This window comes from Brienomyrus brachyistius, unplaced genomic scaffold, assembly GCF_023856365.1.
Source record: "Brienomyrus brachyistius isolate T26 unplaced genomic scaffold, BBRACH_0.4 scaffold113, whole genome shotgun sequence".
NCBI classification, from domain to species: Eukaryota; Metazoa; Chordata; class Actinopteri; order Osteoglossiformes; family Mormyridae; genus Brienomyrus; species Brienomyrus brachyistius.
Window position 1 is genome coordinate 347,501 of NW_026042388.1, and position 17,268 is coordinate 364,768.

Genomic DNA, 17,268 nt, shown 5'->3' on the forward strand with positions numbered 1-17,268 from the left:
TATAACACAAAATGTCAATTTACAATTTTGGTAATAATTTACTTAATGCAGTCATGTATAATACATTATACATACCTTCATTAGGCATTCATACAGAATTATAAACACTACTATAACTATTTATGGAATAGCATAACACATTATAGCCATGTTTATTATGCATTATGAATGTTCTATGAAGCTCTCATCTATAATGAACCTTCATAATGCAGTATAAAGCGTCCTTAATTTTTATACTGACCTTTATAATGGAGTATTAAGGTATCTATAATGCTGTACAGATGAGAGCTTTATAAACATGATTATAATGTGTTATACCTCTTTATAAACAGTTATAGCCGTGTTGATACATTATGAAGGTATCTATAATGCATTATGATGACTGCTTTAAGTAAAGTGTTAACAAATTTTCTTGCGATTCAGTGTGCCATATCAGCATAAAAGTCTAAAATGAATTTTTATTCCATTCATGCAGGCTGCATGCGTATTAAAGGCATTTTATTAAAGATACATTTTTTTTGCTAATAAGGACATATTACCAGCCTATGATTAAACCCACTAAACCCTCACTTACACCATTAAACAACAGAGATTAGTTTGGATTACAAGTGACGCACAGTCCCAGTTTCAAAATATAGACTTCCAGTAACTTTATCTTCAAAATTACATTTTCAATAATTTTGCTTTGGGAGCAAATGTCGGTAAAGATCAAAATGCATTATACAAATACATGTAGGATATTATACAGAAATAGAGGATCCTCAGAATGAGATCCACATCTGAGTTGTAGAAAAGGGACAGACAAATGTTTTTCAGTTGAACAGAAAGAAATTGTGCAGTTTTTCACTGTAGGTTTTACACTCTTACGTATTACAAAACAGCCAGCCCTATTCAGAATTACATTTCCTTCCTTTTTCCATTTATTAAAAACCAGCAAAGGAATATACTTTGTCACACATTATCTAATCGCAGTGGAAGCATGTCTTTGCTCTTCATAGCAACTTAAAGCACTAATCCAACTTCACATGTATTTATTCTAGCGCCTGACTGTAATGACACAACATACGGTGCTGGTAAGAATGGAGCTACGGTTACTGTTTGCTGCCCAGCCAATTTTACAGGCAGCAGGACTGCAGTTTGTGAAAATGGGAATTGGAACATTCAGAACAACTGTGTTCTCAACCCAATAAGGACATTGGCGTTGTTTTCTCAGGTAGCACCTTTTGAATACTAACCATCCATCCACCCACCTGTTATCACACTGCTTACCCAGTATAAGGTGATACAGTACATTAATCATATATACATTGTGTCATTCTGAAGAATTGCAGTATGTTTCCACACATCATGCATGATTATACAGTGATAAGGAGAACATGCAGACTCCACACACACACACAGACACACACACACACAGGGCGTGTGTATTGCCTTTTAAGGAAACCATTTATAGGAAAAGAATCTGATGTTTTGTCTAAAATTTATTTGAAAGCAATTATTGACTATGTTGTTGTATAACTTGGTTATATCTGTCACTGAAAGTATGATTCTAATTTACATAATTTAAAATGTTATGGTTATTTACATTTACAATGCCAAATGTAAATTCTACAAAATTCCAATGCTAAGAATATGTGAGTCAATATGTTATTTTCTGCAAATCATACTGTTTGTACACACTCAGTAAGTTGGAAATACTTGACTATTCCAAAGCATTGGTACCTGGTATGAAGATTTGTTCTAAAAATATTGTCTGTATAAAATTCTCATTTATTCTCTTATTAATTCTCAATTCCTTGTTCACAGAATTTAGTTGGCCTGGATTCAGCTAACATATCATTGTTTGTGGCAAACCTTGCAACGACCATTACCAGTTTTAAAAGAGACATAGAAGTGTCACCGGCTACAACTTTCACCATTGTGACCATACTCAACAACGTAGCAGATGCATCCGGAAATACAAGCATAAGTATGATGACAGTATGTTGAAATTTCTACATTTCTGACACATGGAGTTGGACTGTTCTGGTTTGCAAAGAGAATTATCACTTAAATAACACATTATTTAAAAATTGTGCTCTTGTTATGACGTTGCAATTTTTTAAATTATATTTCTATTCATTATCCATCCATCCATCCACCGCTTGTCCTACTGGGTTGTGGGGGGTCCGGAGCCTATCCCGGAAGCACGAGGCATGGAACAACCCAGGAAGGGGGGCCAACCCATTGCAGGGCACACTCATACACCATTCACACACACATGTACTCTTACGAGCAATTTAGTAACTCCAATTAGCCTCAGCATGTCTTTGGACTGTGGGGGGAAACCGGAGTACCCGGAGGAAACCCCACGACAACATGGGGAGAACATGCAAACTCCTTCTATTGATTAAATATACTATTTATATTTCAGGCAAACAAAAAGGACTTTTTAGGAAAACAGCAGTTTAATCTCCTAAATGCTAAGAGCACAATATTAATACACAATAAAAATAATATTTAAAACAGTGCCTAGGTTTAGATTTGTTTCTTTACAAATATTCTTTGGAATCGTAAACTTTGATTTCATATGATATAATAATCATTACATTTCTCTTTGTAGGATATTTTGGAAACAGTATCGGTTTTAGTGTCACCTGACATGAACAACTCTTGGACTCAGTTGAACGGCAATAACACAGATACAAGCTCTCTTCTCCTAAAGTCAGTAGAAAACTTTACAAGGAGCCTTTCAAGTGATTCTGTTAATATAACTAAACCAAACATTGAGTTAAGCAAAACAACATTTACAAGCACTTTCAATACAAGTTTTAACTCATCTCAGATATTCATCCCAAAACAACGTCTTTCCGACAACAAGACTATCACAACCATCGTCTTTACGACTCTTGATTTTGTCTTACCTACAAAGACCAATGGAAACATCAATGGAATCGTCATGTTGGTTTATGTAAATCAAACCATTAATAACGTTTCAATGACGTTTGATAAAACAAACAAAACAAAGGGAAGCAACCAGTGTGTGTTTTGGAATTTCACACTTTTTAATGGCTCTGGAGGCTGGGACTCAACTGGATGTCAACTGCAATCTGAAACGAATGACAGCGTCACCTGTTCCTGTAACCACCTGACTTCCTTTTCGATATTAATGTCACCTTGCACACCCAACTCCTCTGCTCTGGATATCATCACTTACATTGGAGTTGGCATATCAATGGGATGCCTGGTCTTATGCCTTATAATTGAAGCATTTGTGTGGAGTGTTGTCACTAAGAACAGCACAGCACACATGCGACACGTCGCTATAGTGAACATTGCTCTGTCTCTGCTGATTGCTGACATATGGTTCATCATTGGAGCGGCTGTGTCAGATGTTGGCCAGTCCACACCGAAGAATGTATGCAGTGCTGTAACCTTCTTCATTCACTTCTTTTATCTTGCTTTGTTCTTCTGGATGCTGATCTCGGCTCTTTTGCTCTTCTACCGTACCATGATGGTTTTCTCCCACATCTCAAAGCGCACTATGATGGCCATTTCCTTCACAGTGGGCTACGGGGCACCACTCATCATTGCCACAATCACCATTGCAGTCACTGCCCGCAGCGGGAATTACCTGGCGAAAGAAGGTGTATGTCTGAATGCCCCTGAAAATGGCTACTCCAGGCAATATGATATATGTTGGCTGAACTGGTACCAGACTAAAGCCCTCCTGGCATTTGTGATTCCAGCCTTGATCATTGTCTTTGTGAACCTGCTCATTCTATTTGTGATTCTGGTTAAATTACTGATGAGGGGTGTTGGTGAGAATCACCCCGCTGAGGAGAAGAATGCTCTGGTGGTCATTGCAAGGTGTGTCACTATTTTGGCTCCCTTCTTTGGCATCACCTGGGGACTTGGCATAGGGACCATGATGCAACCTACAAATCTTGGAATGCAGATTGCATTTGCAGTCTTCAATTCACTTCAGGTATGTGGAAATATTAATTATTTAATACCTGCTATTCTTGTTTTCTGACATTACATTTTTAAATAAATGGTGTGAACTTTCCAAAAATCTACAAAAATGAACCACAGTTATAGTGATATTATTATGTTATCAGAATACCAGAACATACTTTTCAAATATTTTTCAGAATGGAACTGTTTTTAATTAAAAGCCAAGTCATTAACTAAAATATTCATACAAATCCATTTTTCTTTCATATACATCTTGTGAATACTAATAATTATTTTTTAAAACTTATTTTAAGGGCTTCTTCATTTTAGTGTTTGGGACACTTATAGACAGCAGAGTAAGTGCTTATATTTCTGTATCTGTAATGCTATTGGAAATTTTAATTTTATTATACATTGGCATGTATGACACACACATGATAGAGCCCTTTTCTTTATGGACAGATTCGATCAGCAATCGCTGGACGATTTTCATTTTTGCCTTTGCTCTCAACCCGAACAAAGGTAATGGCATCATTGCATTTCGAGTGTAATGTTCACTTTAGACATGGAAAACCACTTACACCTTGACATTTCTCATTAATACTCTTCTCACTTCATAGAGCTGCAGCAGATATACTCAGAACAAAAGCAATTATTCTATTATATACAGCACCCCCTACAATTATTGGGACCCCTGGTAAAGAAGTATATTTAGGATTATAATAAATTCACTTTTTTTTATTGCAGTAGCTTAATCTCACAATGAAAGAATTAGAAAAATCTATCCTTTAACTCAAAAAACCATCAGTAAGAAATAGTTATTTTTAACAAAAACACCGGTTCCACAATTATATTCCCCCGTGCTGTTAATACTTCTTGAAAGCCGCTTTGTCCCGATATGACAGAACTTAATTTTCTCCAGTAACATTTCAGAAGGTTGGAGAATACACAGAGAGGGATCTTTGGTCATTCTTCTTTGCACAATGTCCTGGGTCCTCCCTTATGCTCTCTCCTCTTCAGCTCGCCCCACAGGTTTTCTATGGACAGAACTTTACCAGGAGTGCCAATAATTGTGGAAGGTGCTGTGTAATGTAGAAATTGGTAGTCAAGGTAAATGTGACTATATGCAATTTTGAGCATCAGAGAGAAGATAAATGACGTTTGTTATGTTTTGTCTAACAGAGCACAAGTGCTGGTCCATCTTCATCTTCTTCGGCTGGCCGTTTTAAGTAAAAGGGAAAGAGTAAGTAAAATTTTTATTTTAATTTATTTATTAATGTTACTGAGATTAACTCCAAGTACTGATTGGGATGCTTTGTGTCTGTATGATAATGATATGGAAGATTTCCCTTCTTATGTTGTTTATGTCAGTGTCTAATAAAAGAAAATCGCACAGTTTACAGTAAGTGGTTTCTAGTGGATGGCATATTCGTTATGTTGGTGCCATAAGTGAATTTTAATCTCTGTGATTTGCAATGTGTAGTAAACATCCAATGTTTATTTTTCAGATGTGTACAATGTGGAGTAAGACATCTTTATGTTCTTTATTTTTCAGATATGTAAAATGTTTCCAGCCCTACAAGAAGTCAAGGAGCACGTGGCATATTCTTCCATACTGATCAACCTATTCTTAAAAAATTCTAGGTTTTCATTTTTAAACAGTTTTTTTTTTATCAAACTTTTAGTAAACTTGCAATGAAACATTAGCAACATTGTAAACTTGTGAAATGTGAGTTTTGTATATACATGCAACCCTAGAACTAACATATAAAAATATTTACCATTTGAATGCCTTTTTCACATGTATACATGAAAAAGGGAACGATCTGAAATCTGAAAGTGTGCAGAATCTTATTCACTTAAATAAATTTAAAAAATGTTATAAATCTATTATTTTTTTAAATGTCCCCCAACCGGAGTAGCTCGGGGACAAATTAATGCTTCAGCTTGAAACTACACTGTGCCAAGTGGTTGCTATTCCAGGCACATTCACGAGGCAAAAAGATTCAGAGACACCCCATGCAGACAAGGGCCCCAGAAGTAGTAAGGTTTTTTGTGGAACACTGTACCAAAAGTTGCTGTGCATGCACAGCTGGCCCAGGCTAAGCATATAGGCATTCTGGCATGTGCCCATCTCGGTGTGGAATGGTTTGAGCTTTAAGTAAGGAATCAATGCTAATTAAATCCAGGCTAATACAATTAAGCGCAGATTTCTTTAGTGAACTTTTGGCATACCCTCCAAAACACAGGACAAAAATCTGAAACGGGACCAAAGGCAGGAATAGGAGCACTGAATGACACGCGTGAAAGCACTTGGCAGGGCCACTAGACAATCAGGAGGTAAGAAACAGACTTAAATACACCGAGAAAAGGTACTCGAAGAACAGACGCTAGTGCTTTACTAATTAAACAAACCGATTGGGAGCTGAAGTCAGGTGATCTCTGGGAGTGGAAGACAGGAGACAAGGCTAAAACACGCACAGTGAGCCAGATTGCCACTAGGGGGCAGCAGGAATAGGAGAATCCCTCACAGCTATTATTTCTGTTGTAACTGACAGCATAGATTTTTGAACCAGATTGCAATAAACCTCTTGACTAACGCAACATGAACAAAAGTATTGGGACACCTGGCCATTACATCCACAAGAACTTTTAGAACATCCAATTCCAAATCCATAGGCATCAGTATGGAGTTTCTCCCCCCCCTTTGCAGCTAAAACACCTGTCACTCTTCTGAGAAGGCTTTCCATAAGATTTTAGTGGATGTCTATGGGAATTTTTGCCCATTCATCCAGATAAGCTTTTGTGAGGTCAGTCACTGATGTTGGCCGTGAAGGCCTGGCTGACAAGCTCCATTCTAGTTCATCCCAAAGGTGTTCTGTATTGTTGAGTCGGGACCCGAGCAGTTCTGGCGCAGGGGTGGGGCATGGAGCAGACAGGAAGGTAGACAACCCACTGGCAGCTTAGAGGATGAACGGGGTTTATTAACAAGACTGAAAACACAAGAAATACAAAAGAAAAATACACCAAGAGGGATCAAAACTAAAGGGATTAGCAAAGACTAATTACAAAAAGGTCAGAGCAACAAGGTACAAAAGTTTACCTGCCATGACACAACATACAATGAAGCACTAAGGGACTAAATAGAGGCAGGGACTTAAATTCTGAGGAGTAACAAGACTAACACAGAGCAGGTGAGACTAATTAACGAGGGCTGGGGAAACAGGCCACAGATGAAACTAATAATTAAATAAAGGGACTGCGAGGGGAAAACAAAGATACTGACAGAAACAGGGAAACAGAATCTAACAGTGTGCTGAAGCATTAAGAGTTCAGTTTACTGGAATTATGGGGTCTAGCCCAACCCCTGAAAAACAACCCCATACCATTACCCCTCCTCCACCAAACTTTACAATGCAGTCAGGCTGGTAACGTTCTTCTGCCATCCACCAAACCGGATGGACAAGAGTTATCCATCAGGCTGCCAGACAGAGAAGCGTGATTCATCACTCCACAGAAAATATTTCCACTGCTGCAGAGTCCAGTGGCAGCGTACTTGCGTCACTCTAAAGGTCGGCATTGCGCTTCGTGATGTGAGGCTTTCATGCAGCTGTTCCACCAGGCCATTCCATGAAGCTCCTGGTGCACAGTTTGTGTGCTGGGATTAATGCGAGAGGAAGTTTGTAACTCTGCAGTCACTGAGTAAACAGAGCTTTGGCCGACAATGTGACCCAGCCGACGACGACCCCATTCTGTTTTCTTTATGTGGTCTGCCACTTTGTGATTGAGTTTCTTTTGTTCATAAATGCTTCCATTTTGCAATAATGCCACTTACAGTTTACCATGGAATTTCTAACAGGGAAGAAATTCGATAAACTGACTTATTGCAAATGTGGCATCCTATGACAGTACCATGTTTGAATTCATTGAGCTCTTCAGAATGACCCATTGTTTCACAAATGTTTGTAAAACTGTCTGCATGGCTGGATGCTTCATTTTATACACCTGTGGCAGTGGGTCTGAACGGAACACCGCAATTCCTTGACTCAATGGTGTGTCCCAATACTTTGGTCCATATACTACCTCCCATGTCTTGGAGCACTTCTGTGCAAAACACACAGTGCAGAACAAACGCAAAATATTAAGAAATCCAAAACAACAGAAAAACCATGAACACTAAAAAAAAATTAAAAATACAAAAATTCTGAAAAAAATTCCACTGTTAGGCTAATTAGCATTAATAAAATAGGAAGGTGGCATATGCATGTCTCCTGTGTTGAGGCTTGGGGAGTAACGGAATACAAGTAATTGTGTTACGTAATCTGGATACAAAAAATAAGTAACTATTCTGTTACAGTTACTGAGAAAAAGAAATGTAATAAGATTAGAGTTACTTTTTTTAATAAATCAGGATTACATCTAGACTGCATTATAATAAATCTGAAATGGAAAATGGTTATCTGATGTGTTTATAAAGAATGCAAAGCTGACGTCACACTGTTTTCTGTGTAAACAACATCTCTCACGAGATGTGTTGCCATACCTCTTCAATCCGTCCTACCTGTGGCATAAGTCCCTCCTACTTGTGGCATAAATCCCTCCTACTTGTGGCGTAAGTCCCTCCTACTTGTGGCGTAAATCGCTTTCACTTGTGGCTGGCTCCAGGCTGCAGATGTATCCTTCTTGATCACTCTGCTCTTTTTTTTCAGATTATTATTTTTCTCACATTCCATTTGATGAGAATGACGCTGCTGTTCCAGATGGATGCCTCTTCTCAGTTATTTTGTTTTTAAGGAGGAAAGGGGAAATTTCACAGTGTGATGCATATTATGTTGCCCAGCTGTGAAAATACTGGCAACATCGAAGAACTCGACATCAAATTTAAAGAAACATTTAGAAATGAGACTATAAGACCAACCACTAACATTAGCTACAGAGATCCCGTTATCGATACCCAAAGTAAGCAGGTATCGATATTCAAAGTATTGTAGTGGATTTAGGGGGGAACTAAGTTCACTACAGAAAAGGAAGGCTCAACACAAGGAGTTCAAGTGCAATTTGGAACACATCCAACCCTTTATTTACCAGCCTTGAACAAGGCTAAAGGAACCTGTGCGCCCTCTTGCATTCGGAGGTTGCACTGCACTGATTCACCTCATGAGTCCACCTCTTCCCCCCCTTTGCCGAGCGAGCCGCGCCCACTGTCATTAACCAGGCTCCGCTTCACGAGGACGGTGGGGCGCGGCTTCCCCCGGCAGGCAGCCTCAAAGGTGCCAGCACCCATCACAATAACCACACAATGAACCCATGCCCTTAACCCCAGCACAACATAGCACGATATCAGAACAATATAGCGCTAACCCACTCCCAAACCATGAACTCCCATAATGCTCCGTGCGGCCAGTGTGGAAGCAGCCAATAAGGAGGCAGCCCCGCCCCCCACAGTCACTACACTGCCCCCCCCTTAGATGTGGCTGTCCCCAGCCGCAGAGTCCAGCACAAAGTCCTGCAGAGGGGGGGGAAGCCGCCGGACGCGGCCCGAACGACGTAACCTGGTGGAGGAAGGAGAGTTCAGTTCAGCGGGGGCATCCACCCCAGAGTCCCCAGTGGCAGCATCCCCAGTGTCCGCGGGAGAAGGCATGTCCTGGCGTCCACAGCCCCCATCTGGTGCCACCCTTGGCTGATAGGGAGCCAGCCGGTCTACATGGAGCACTACATCTCTGCCCCGCTTCTTCAGCCTAACCCTGTAGACCACCTCAGAGAGACGCTCCAGCACAACGCACGGCCCCATCCAGTGGGAGGCGAGCTTGGGCGACACCCCCTTCTTTCTAATGGGGTTATACACCCAGACTCGCCCCCCTGGCACGAACTCGCGCCCGCGCGCACGCACATCGTAGGCACGCTTCTGTTTGGTGCCGGCATCTGCTGTGTTTTGCCGTGCGAGCTCGTGCGCCGTGCGGAGGCGCTCCCTGAGGTGGCCCAGATAGCCCAACCCTGCTTCGCCTGTTACCTCTGGCTCAGGAGGGGAACCAAACACCAGCTCCACAGGTGTGCGGAGCTCCCGCCCGAACATGAGTGACGCCGGAGTGCACTGGGTGGACCCCTGAACCGCTGACCGGTACGCCCATAACACAAATGGAAGGTGAAGATCCCAATCCTTCTGCTTATCACTGCACAAAATCGCAAGCTGCGTGGCGAGCGTGCGGTTGAACCGCTCGACGAGGCCGTCGCTCTGGGGGTGCAGAGGTGTGGTGCGCGTCTTCTGCACCCCCAGCAGCGCGCAGACCCCGCCGAAAACCTCGGCCTCAAAGTTGCGGCCCTGATCACTGTGGAGCTCTTCGGGGACTCCGAATCGCGTGAACATCTCGTGCACGAGTACCGTGGCCGTGGTGGCGGCGCTCTGGTCAGGTACGGCGAAACCCTCTGGCCACTTAGTAAAGTAGTCCATGGCTACTACAATGTAACGGTTTCCCCGCTCGGTGATGGGAAACGGGCCCAGCACGTCAACCCCCACCCGCTCCATGGGCGCCCCCACGCGGTAAACCTGGAGTGGTGCACGTGCCTGCTGTGTCGGCCCCTTTTTGGCTGTGCACCGATCGCATCGGTGCACAAACATCGTTACGTCCTCGTGCGCGCCCGGCCAATAGAAACGTTCACGCAGCCGCCCCAACGTCTTCGCGCTCCCAAAGTGTCCCGTACCAATAGCTCCATGGACGAGGCTTAGAATGCTCGGTCTTAGTGCCCTCGGCACGACCGCTTGCCACAGCACGCTTCTACCGTCCCCACGCACCCAACGACGATAAAGCACTCCTTCGCGCACCACCAGGTTTTCCCATTGGGACACGAGCGCTTTTAACTCGGGCCCTACGTCCGTGATGTCTGCCCATGCCGGCCGCTGCCCCGTCTGTACCCAACGACTGAGCCGCTCGAGCTCCGAGTCTGCTGCCTGCCCCTCCTTTATGCTTGCGTGGCTGATGTCGCAGTGCAGCCCCGTGCTAAGCGCTCTCACACTCTCAACTCCCTCCTTCCTATCGCAGTGGCGGCAATCCACGCACGGTCTCCGTGAGAGTGCGTCTGCGTTCCCATGTAGCCGCCCTGCCCGGTGCACCACCACGAAGTCATAAGTCTGGAGGACTTCTAGCCACCGTGCAAGCTGCCCTTCGGGCTCGCGAAACCCCATTAGCCACACCAACGATGCGTGATCAGTTCGCAGCGTGAATTTCTGCCCGTATAAGTAGGGCCGGAATTGTTTCAAGGCGCTAATTACTGCGAGCAGCTCCTTCCGAGTCACGCAGTAGTTCCGTTCTGGCTGTGACAAAGTGCGGCTGTAATAGGCTATCACGGGGCCTCCCTCGTGCGCTAGCACTGCTCCTAGTCCTACATCGCTGGCATCGGTGTCGAGAACAAACGTGCGCTGTGGATCGGGGTGGCCTAATATCGGCGCAGAGATGAGTGCAGCGCGCAGCACAGAGAAAGCGTGCTCGCAGCGCTCATCCCAGTCGAACGCGACGCCTTTCTGCGTCAGCCGGTGTAATGGGCTCGCCACGGTCGCGAAGTGCCTCACGAACCGCCTATAGTAAGATGCCAAACCCATGAAGCTACGCAGCTGCCTGATGTTCGCTGGCGCTGGCCAGTTTTTAACGGCCTCGATCTTAGCCGGGTCGGTGGCTACACCGTCCTCGGTCAACACATGCCCCAAGAACGTAACCCTACGCCGGAATAAGTGGCACTTGCCCGGATGTAATTTGAGCTTTGCTCGCCGCAGCGCACCGAATACTTCCTTCAGATTCGCGAGCGCGGTCTCAAACGTTTTTGCGTGTACCAGCAGGTCATCCAGGTACACCACGCATCGAGACACCGGGACGTCCGCCAGTACCCTCTCCATTAGCCGCTCAAAGGTGGCTGGGGCGTTACAGAGGCCAAACGGCATGGTCGTGAACTGCCAGAGTCCCTGCCCGATCGAGAACGCGGTTTTGGGCCGCGCGTCCGGCGCCAGCCCCACCTGCCAGTATCCGTTCCTCAAGTCCAGCGAGCTGAACCACGAGGAGCCGGACACGCGGTCCAACGCCTCATCGATGCGGGGCAGGGGGTACGAGTCCTTGCGTGTCACCGAGTTCAACCGGCGGTAGTCCACGCAAAATCTCCACGAGCCGTCTTTCTTTGCGACTAGCACGACCGGTGCGGACCAAGGCCCGCTCGCGGGCTCAATCACGCCTGCGTGCGCCATCTCCCGAATTTTCTCCTCGGCAGCCTCGCGCTTCGCTAGAGGTAGCCGGCGTGGGCGCTCCCGGATGGGGGCGGCGTCCCCCGTGTAAATGGTGTGCTGCACCAGATCGGTCCGCGTGCATTCGAGTTCGTTCACTGCAAAAATGTCCTCGAACTCTGCCAATAGCTCACGCAACGCTTCTGTCTGCTCGGGCTCCAGGTTCTCACTACTGCGAGCCAGCAGCTCTGCCATCGCATCCACCCCGGTACGCGTTGCTACTTCGGGTGCACTAGTGGTCCCGGTCTTGCTCGCCCCTCCCTCGCGCACCATCGCTACCGGCAAACCGTTCCCCAGCTCGTCGCGTTCTTTGGTCAACGCCACCCATTTGCGCCCCACCTTCATTCTATTTCCCCTGACGTGGATCACTGCATTGAGGCGGTCCAAAAGGTCCATCCCCACAATGCAGTGGTCCCGTATGTCACAGACTAAAAATGAGTGCGAAAGGGAGACTTGACCGATTTCCACTTTAACGCGTCGTACCCCCAGAACGTGTAAGCACTCACCTGTTACCGATGTTACCGTCTGTGCACAACTTGGAGCCACCTCAGTGCCCCCGGCGTCTCCCTCCATGAGCCAGCCCGCCCTACACAGTGAGACTGTGGACCCAGTGTCTAGGAGGGCATGACTCACTACACCCCCAAAGACCCCCTTGACATACAGGCCTGCTCGTCCCAGCCGCGCGCTGAATCCCATTGTGTGGGGAGCTCTCACTGGTCGCGGCACCGTGGCTCCCGTCTCGGTGCCGCTTCCCCATTTAAACGTGTCCAGTTTTGAGTACGCTGTCCATGCTCGATAGCATCACAGTCGCGGATCAAATGGCCTGCGTTCCCGCAGCCGAAGCAGCGGCGGCTCGGCCACGGGTTGCGTCGTTCCCCCCGCCGGCTCCGGAGGCTCCACGTCGCTGTTGGCTGAAGTGGCGCGGTCGCCTAGCACACCCTCTGCTCGTAACGCGACGTCCAGCGCCTCTTGCCATTTGCACGGCTCCGCCAGCCTGACGTGATCACGGAGTCGCCGTGGTGTCAGTCCGCGGAGGAAGGCCAGCCGTGCCAGGTCGTCCTGGATATCCGCTGGGAAGTTGGGGTAGCCCTGCCTCGCCAGCCCCCGTAGATTACTTGCGAAAGCGCCGAGCGTCTCACCGTTTGTACGGGTGGCTAAAGTTAATGCATTGCGGGCCTCTTCCTCGCTGTTCGCTCGGCCGAACCTCCTCTGTAGCGCCCCCTGCAGGCTCCTCCAAGACGTGCGCTCTGCTGGAAGCAGATCATTCAGGACCAGGAGTGCATTTCTTTCGAGCGCGAGGGCGGCTCTTACCGCCGTTTCCTGTGACGACCACCCGCACAGCCCCGCTGCCATTTCCACCTGCGTAATGAACGCATCCGGTGGCCCACCGCCAGAATACGCGGGTAGGTTTGGGCCTGCCGCCGCCCCGGCTCTTCGTGTTGTCCCGCCGCCATGGGCCCATTCGCTGCGGCTTACACCGTGCGCAGTCGGCTCCTCCTCTTCAAGGCACCGTCCTCGGTGTCCTGCCGAAGCGCCACCCGCCCCTTGCTCGCCGGCTCCGGAGCATTTTGAATCACTGCCGTTGAGCTGCCACCTGAGCCCTTCGAGGCTCCGCCCACGGCGTCCTCTCACCGGCGCAATGTCACCCACTCTGCCGTTACCATTGCAGGAGTGCTCTGCCCGTTCACCGTACCTGGGAACTTGTTTCTTCATCCGGCATCCCCCGCTTTGTCCCTCAGCCTGGGCTCACTGCAGTGCCTCCTCCTGGTAGGCGATCAACCGCTCAATGTCATCCATCGCTCGAGGGTCCATCTTATCCCACTTCTGACACCAATTGTAGTGGATTTAGGGGGGAACTAAGTTCACTACAGAAAAGGAAGGCTCAACACAAGGAGTTCAAGTGCAATTTGGAACACATCCAACCCTTTATTTACCAGCCTTGAACAAGGCTAAAGGAACCTGTGCGCCCTCTTGCATTCGGAGGTTGCACTGCACTGATTCACCTCATGAGTCCACCTCTTCCCCCCCTTTGCCGAGCGAGCCGCGCCCACTGTCATTAACCAGGCTCCGCTTCACGAGGACGGTGGGGCGCGGCTTCCCCCGGCAGGCAGCCTCAAAGGTGCCAGCACCCATCACAATAACCACACAATGAACCCATGCCCTTAACCCCAGCACAACATAGCACGATATCAGAACAATATAGCGCTAACCCACTCCCAAACCATGAACTCCCATAATGCTCCGTGCGGCCAGTGTGGAAGCAGCCAATAAGGAGGCAGCCCCGCCCCCCACAGTCACTACACTATTATGCTCTTTGCACAAAGCTTTACAGACACATAGGCTACCAACATTTAAATACTACTTATACAAATAAATACAATACTGTACCGTACTTCAGTGCCGTTTTATTTGTATAGCCCCAAATCACATGAATTCAGTTTTATTTGTAGACCCCCAAATCACATGGACGACACATGATACCATCGCTTCTTAAACCCTCATACAGGATAGGACTGTTGCTCATTGTTTATCATTATTATAAGGCCAAACTGCATTCCACAGTATGAGTAATGATATAATAATGTATGTATATCATTATTTTAACAATATAGTTCTGATGCGCAATAAAGTCTTCTTTACTCTTGTCTTTAGTTGGCATTGATATAATCCAAAAATAACTGAAAGTAATAAGTTCCAATACTTTTATTTTAAGATGCTTAGATTACATTATTGATTACATTTTTCAGAAATGTAACCAATACCTATAATGGATTACATTTTAAAAATAACTTACCCAATCCTGCCTGTGATGCAATAGCATTCCATCAAGCTGCGAATGTTATTTAACAAATTATGGTGAGTATAGTGTCACATAATCTAAAGACATCTAACTAAGGAACAAAACATTCTCCATTCAATTATCATATCATTCAAAACTGCTATAAAACATAATTTGTTCGTTTTTATTAGCAGTGACAAACTATCAAATACAAAAGTGGCTTTCAGGGGAGTTTTTCGTTGCACATATTTAGTTGCAAATATTACAGTGAGGCTGAATATCATAAGTGCTTGTTAACATCACATCGCTCGTCAAAAATGTCACCATGAACTGTGTGAAAAATAAACTGGTATGAAACATTACGTCGACAGAGGTTTCAATAGAATTTTTCTTTTATATATTCCACATCCTTAACATACTTCTCAGGACTACTATAGAGTCACAGGTCTGCTTTGAATGTTCTTCCCGTAGCAGGAGTAGAAGGTCAGGTTACAGTACAGTACAGACCACATCACAGAGAAGGTAAGAAAAGAAAAGCTTTCCTACGTCATTTTTTAGCATTAAGTTTAAACTGCATCAATACCATTTCAGCTGCTACCAGCTGTGCTACTGTGGGGCTATTATTGTAGCAAAATTATTTGCAAATGTGCATGGAGAGTGGTGTGGCCGTATCTCAATCTGTGTGCGTAATCAGAGTTGTAAATGTGTAACAGAATTTGTAAATGCGTACTGAGATTTGCAAATGTGTACAGGAATCTGTAAATGTGTATTCAGAATCCAAGTACGTAGTCAGATTTGTATGTGTAATAAGACAATGCACAGAGAAATCTGTCCAAGCCGGCATAGATTTATGAATCTGTAGACAAATCTATAAATATATACATTGGTATCAATGGCTAAAAAAGTCTAAGTATTTTGTTCCAAGAGCTGGAAATACATTACAACTGAGAGAGCTCTCTCAGCTGGTTGTCGTTTTACACGTGATTTTTCCTACACTTTTGCCGCGGCAGATCTGGAGATTTGTCTGTGGGGGGAGGTTTTGGGGGCGTGGGGCTTAGCACTGTCCCACTCCCAAGCTGTTGAGGAAGCTTGTGTGAAACACTGTCAGTGTATAAACCGCGAGACAGAATACCTGTCAACAAGGATTTTTTTTCGCCTCTATAATTCTCCATGTGATGCTTTTTACCCTCAAGACACGGTAACAAATACCCGATGTTTGGACAGTATAAAAATACAGACAAACTACACACATCACTGAAATGTAAGGCATATTTCTTGAGTCATTCTGAAGTTTGGTGTTTTGCATGTGAGGGCTTACATGACGGTCAGTTAAAAATATAGTTTAAGGTGTAAAACTAGTTCACTGCACAACAGGAATAGCTAGTATATGAAACTACATAATAATTTTTGATCAGCAAGACTTACCAAGATTTGGTAACAGTGCTTTGCAAGCTGATTAATTGTTATTTGCGAAAGGATTAGAGAAAACCTGTAAAACATACTGTATATCTCTTTTAGGATCTAGGTATTTAAGCTTAAAAATGAAATGAAAAGACAAAAGATTTACATACTTTTGAATTATTACTAGGGTTATTTGTATAATTATTTTTGTACAGTGAGGCAAACAACTTTATTATAAATTACATCTGAGGAATTTTTGTCTTAAGAAAAGTTCTCTGATGTACTGCACATTTTTCACTGGTACAAAAACAGACACTCCCCTTGTTCCACAATCATTTTAAGAACCATTTTTAGCTGAAAGTTCAATTCACTGTACTATATATTCTTGTTGTGCAGTGAACAGAGTAAGGACAGCTGTGTAAAAAAAAACACATGACAAGAGCTGGGGTACTCACCAGATGGAAATACAATTCCTGGTCAAACTTTCCCCAGTTCAGCAAACTTTATCATCAGGGACACTCCCGTGACCAGTTTCTGGTGTGACATTCCTGGGCTGAAACTCAGTTCCACTCCTCCCTTGGAAATAGACAGGAAACAGAAGTCAAGACAAATACCTTGTTAAATGCTTATCAGGGGTGAAATAAGATGACTATTATTAATTCTATGATTTCCTTTAACTTTAATATTCCAGAAATCGTTATCTGCGGGTGTGGTACCTTCTGATTGTAAGTATGCTAATATATTCAAAAAAGGGGATAGAAGGAACCCAGCAAACTATAGGCCAATCAGTTTAACTATCATTACTGGAAAAATAATGGAAGGTATAATCCAAGTGAAAATGATAGATTGCCTGGATGCAAGTAACATTCTGAGGGATAGCCAACATGGT

The 17,268-nt window shown here is 44.9% G+C and overlaps 2 protein-coding genes and 1 long non-coding RNA gene across 4 annotated transcripts in view; 2 read left to right on the forward strand and 1 right to left on the reverse strand.

Annotated features, from left to right (window-relative positions):
• LOC125727715 (adhesion G protein-coupled receptor F5-like) overlaps positions 1-17,268 on the forward strand; it is a 41,725-nt gene that overhangs the window by 6,546 nt on the left and 17,911 nt on the right. Inside the window, exons 7-13 of one of the 2 annotated variants that reach the window (XM_049004627.1) lie at positions 1,041-1,213; positions 1,807-1,980; positions 2,603-3,967; positions 4,251-4,292; positions 4,399-4,458; positions 5,119-5,179; positions 5,492-5,803. In XM_049004627.1, coding sequence (XP_048860584.1) covers positions 1,041-1,213; positions 1,807-1,980; positions 2,603-3,967; positions 4,251-4,292; positions 4,399-4,458; positions 5,119-5,169 — 1,865 coding nt within the window. In that variant the 3' untranslated portion in view covers positions 5,170-5,179; positions 5,492-5,803. Of the gene's footprint in view, positions 1-1,040; positions 1,214-1,806; positions 1,981-2,602; positions 3,968-4,250; positions 4,293-4,398; positions 4,459-5,118; positions 5,180-5,491; positions 5,804-17,268 lie in introns of those variants that run through there. The other variant, XM_049004626.1, reaches the window with a different exon arrangement.
• LOC125727726 (uncharacterized) lies at positions 7,731-16,926 on the reverse strand. Its single transcript, XR_007388825.1, has 3 exons — positions 16,835-16,926; positions 14,994-15,029; positions 7,731-8,706 (listed from the first exon to the last, which is right to left on the reverse strand). It is a non-coding gene; the product is annotated as an uncharacterized LOC125727726 (long non-coding RNA).
• LOC125727713 (adhesion G protein-coupled receptor F5-like) overlaps positions 15,465-17,268 on the forward strand; it is an 81,766-nt gene continuing 79,962 nt past the window's right edge. Inside the window, exon 1 of the mRNA XM_049004619.1 lies at positions 15,465-15,500. The gene's annotated coding sequence lies outside the window, so the exon portion shown is untranslated. The remainder of the gene's footprint in view (positions 15,501-17,268) is intronic.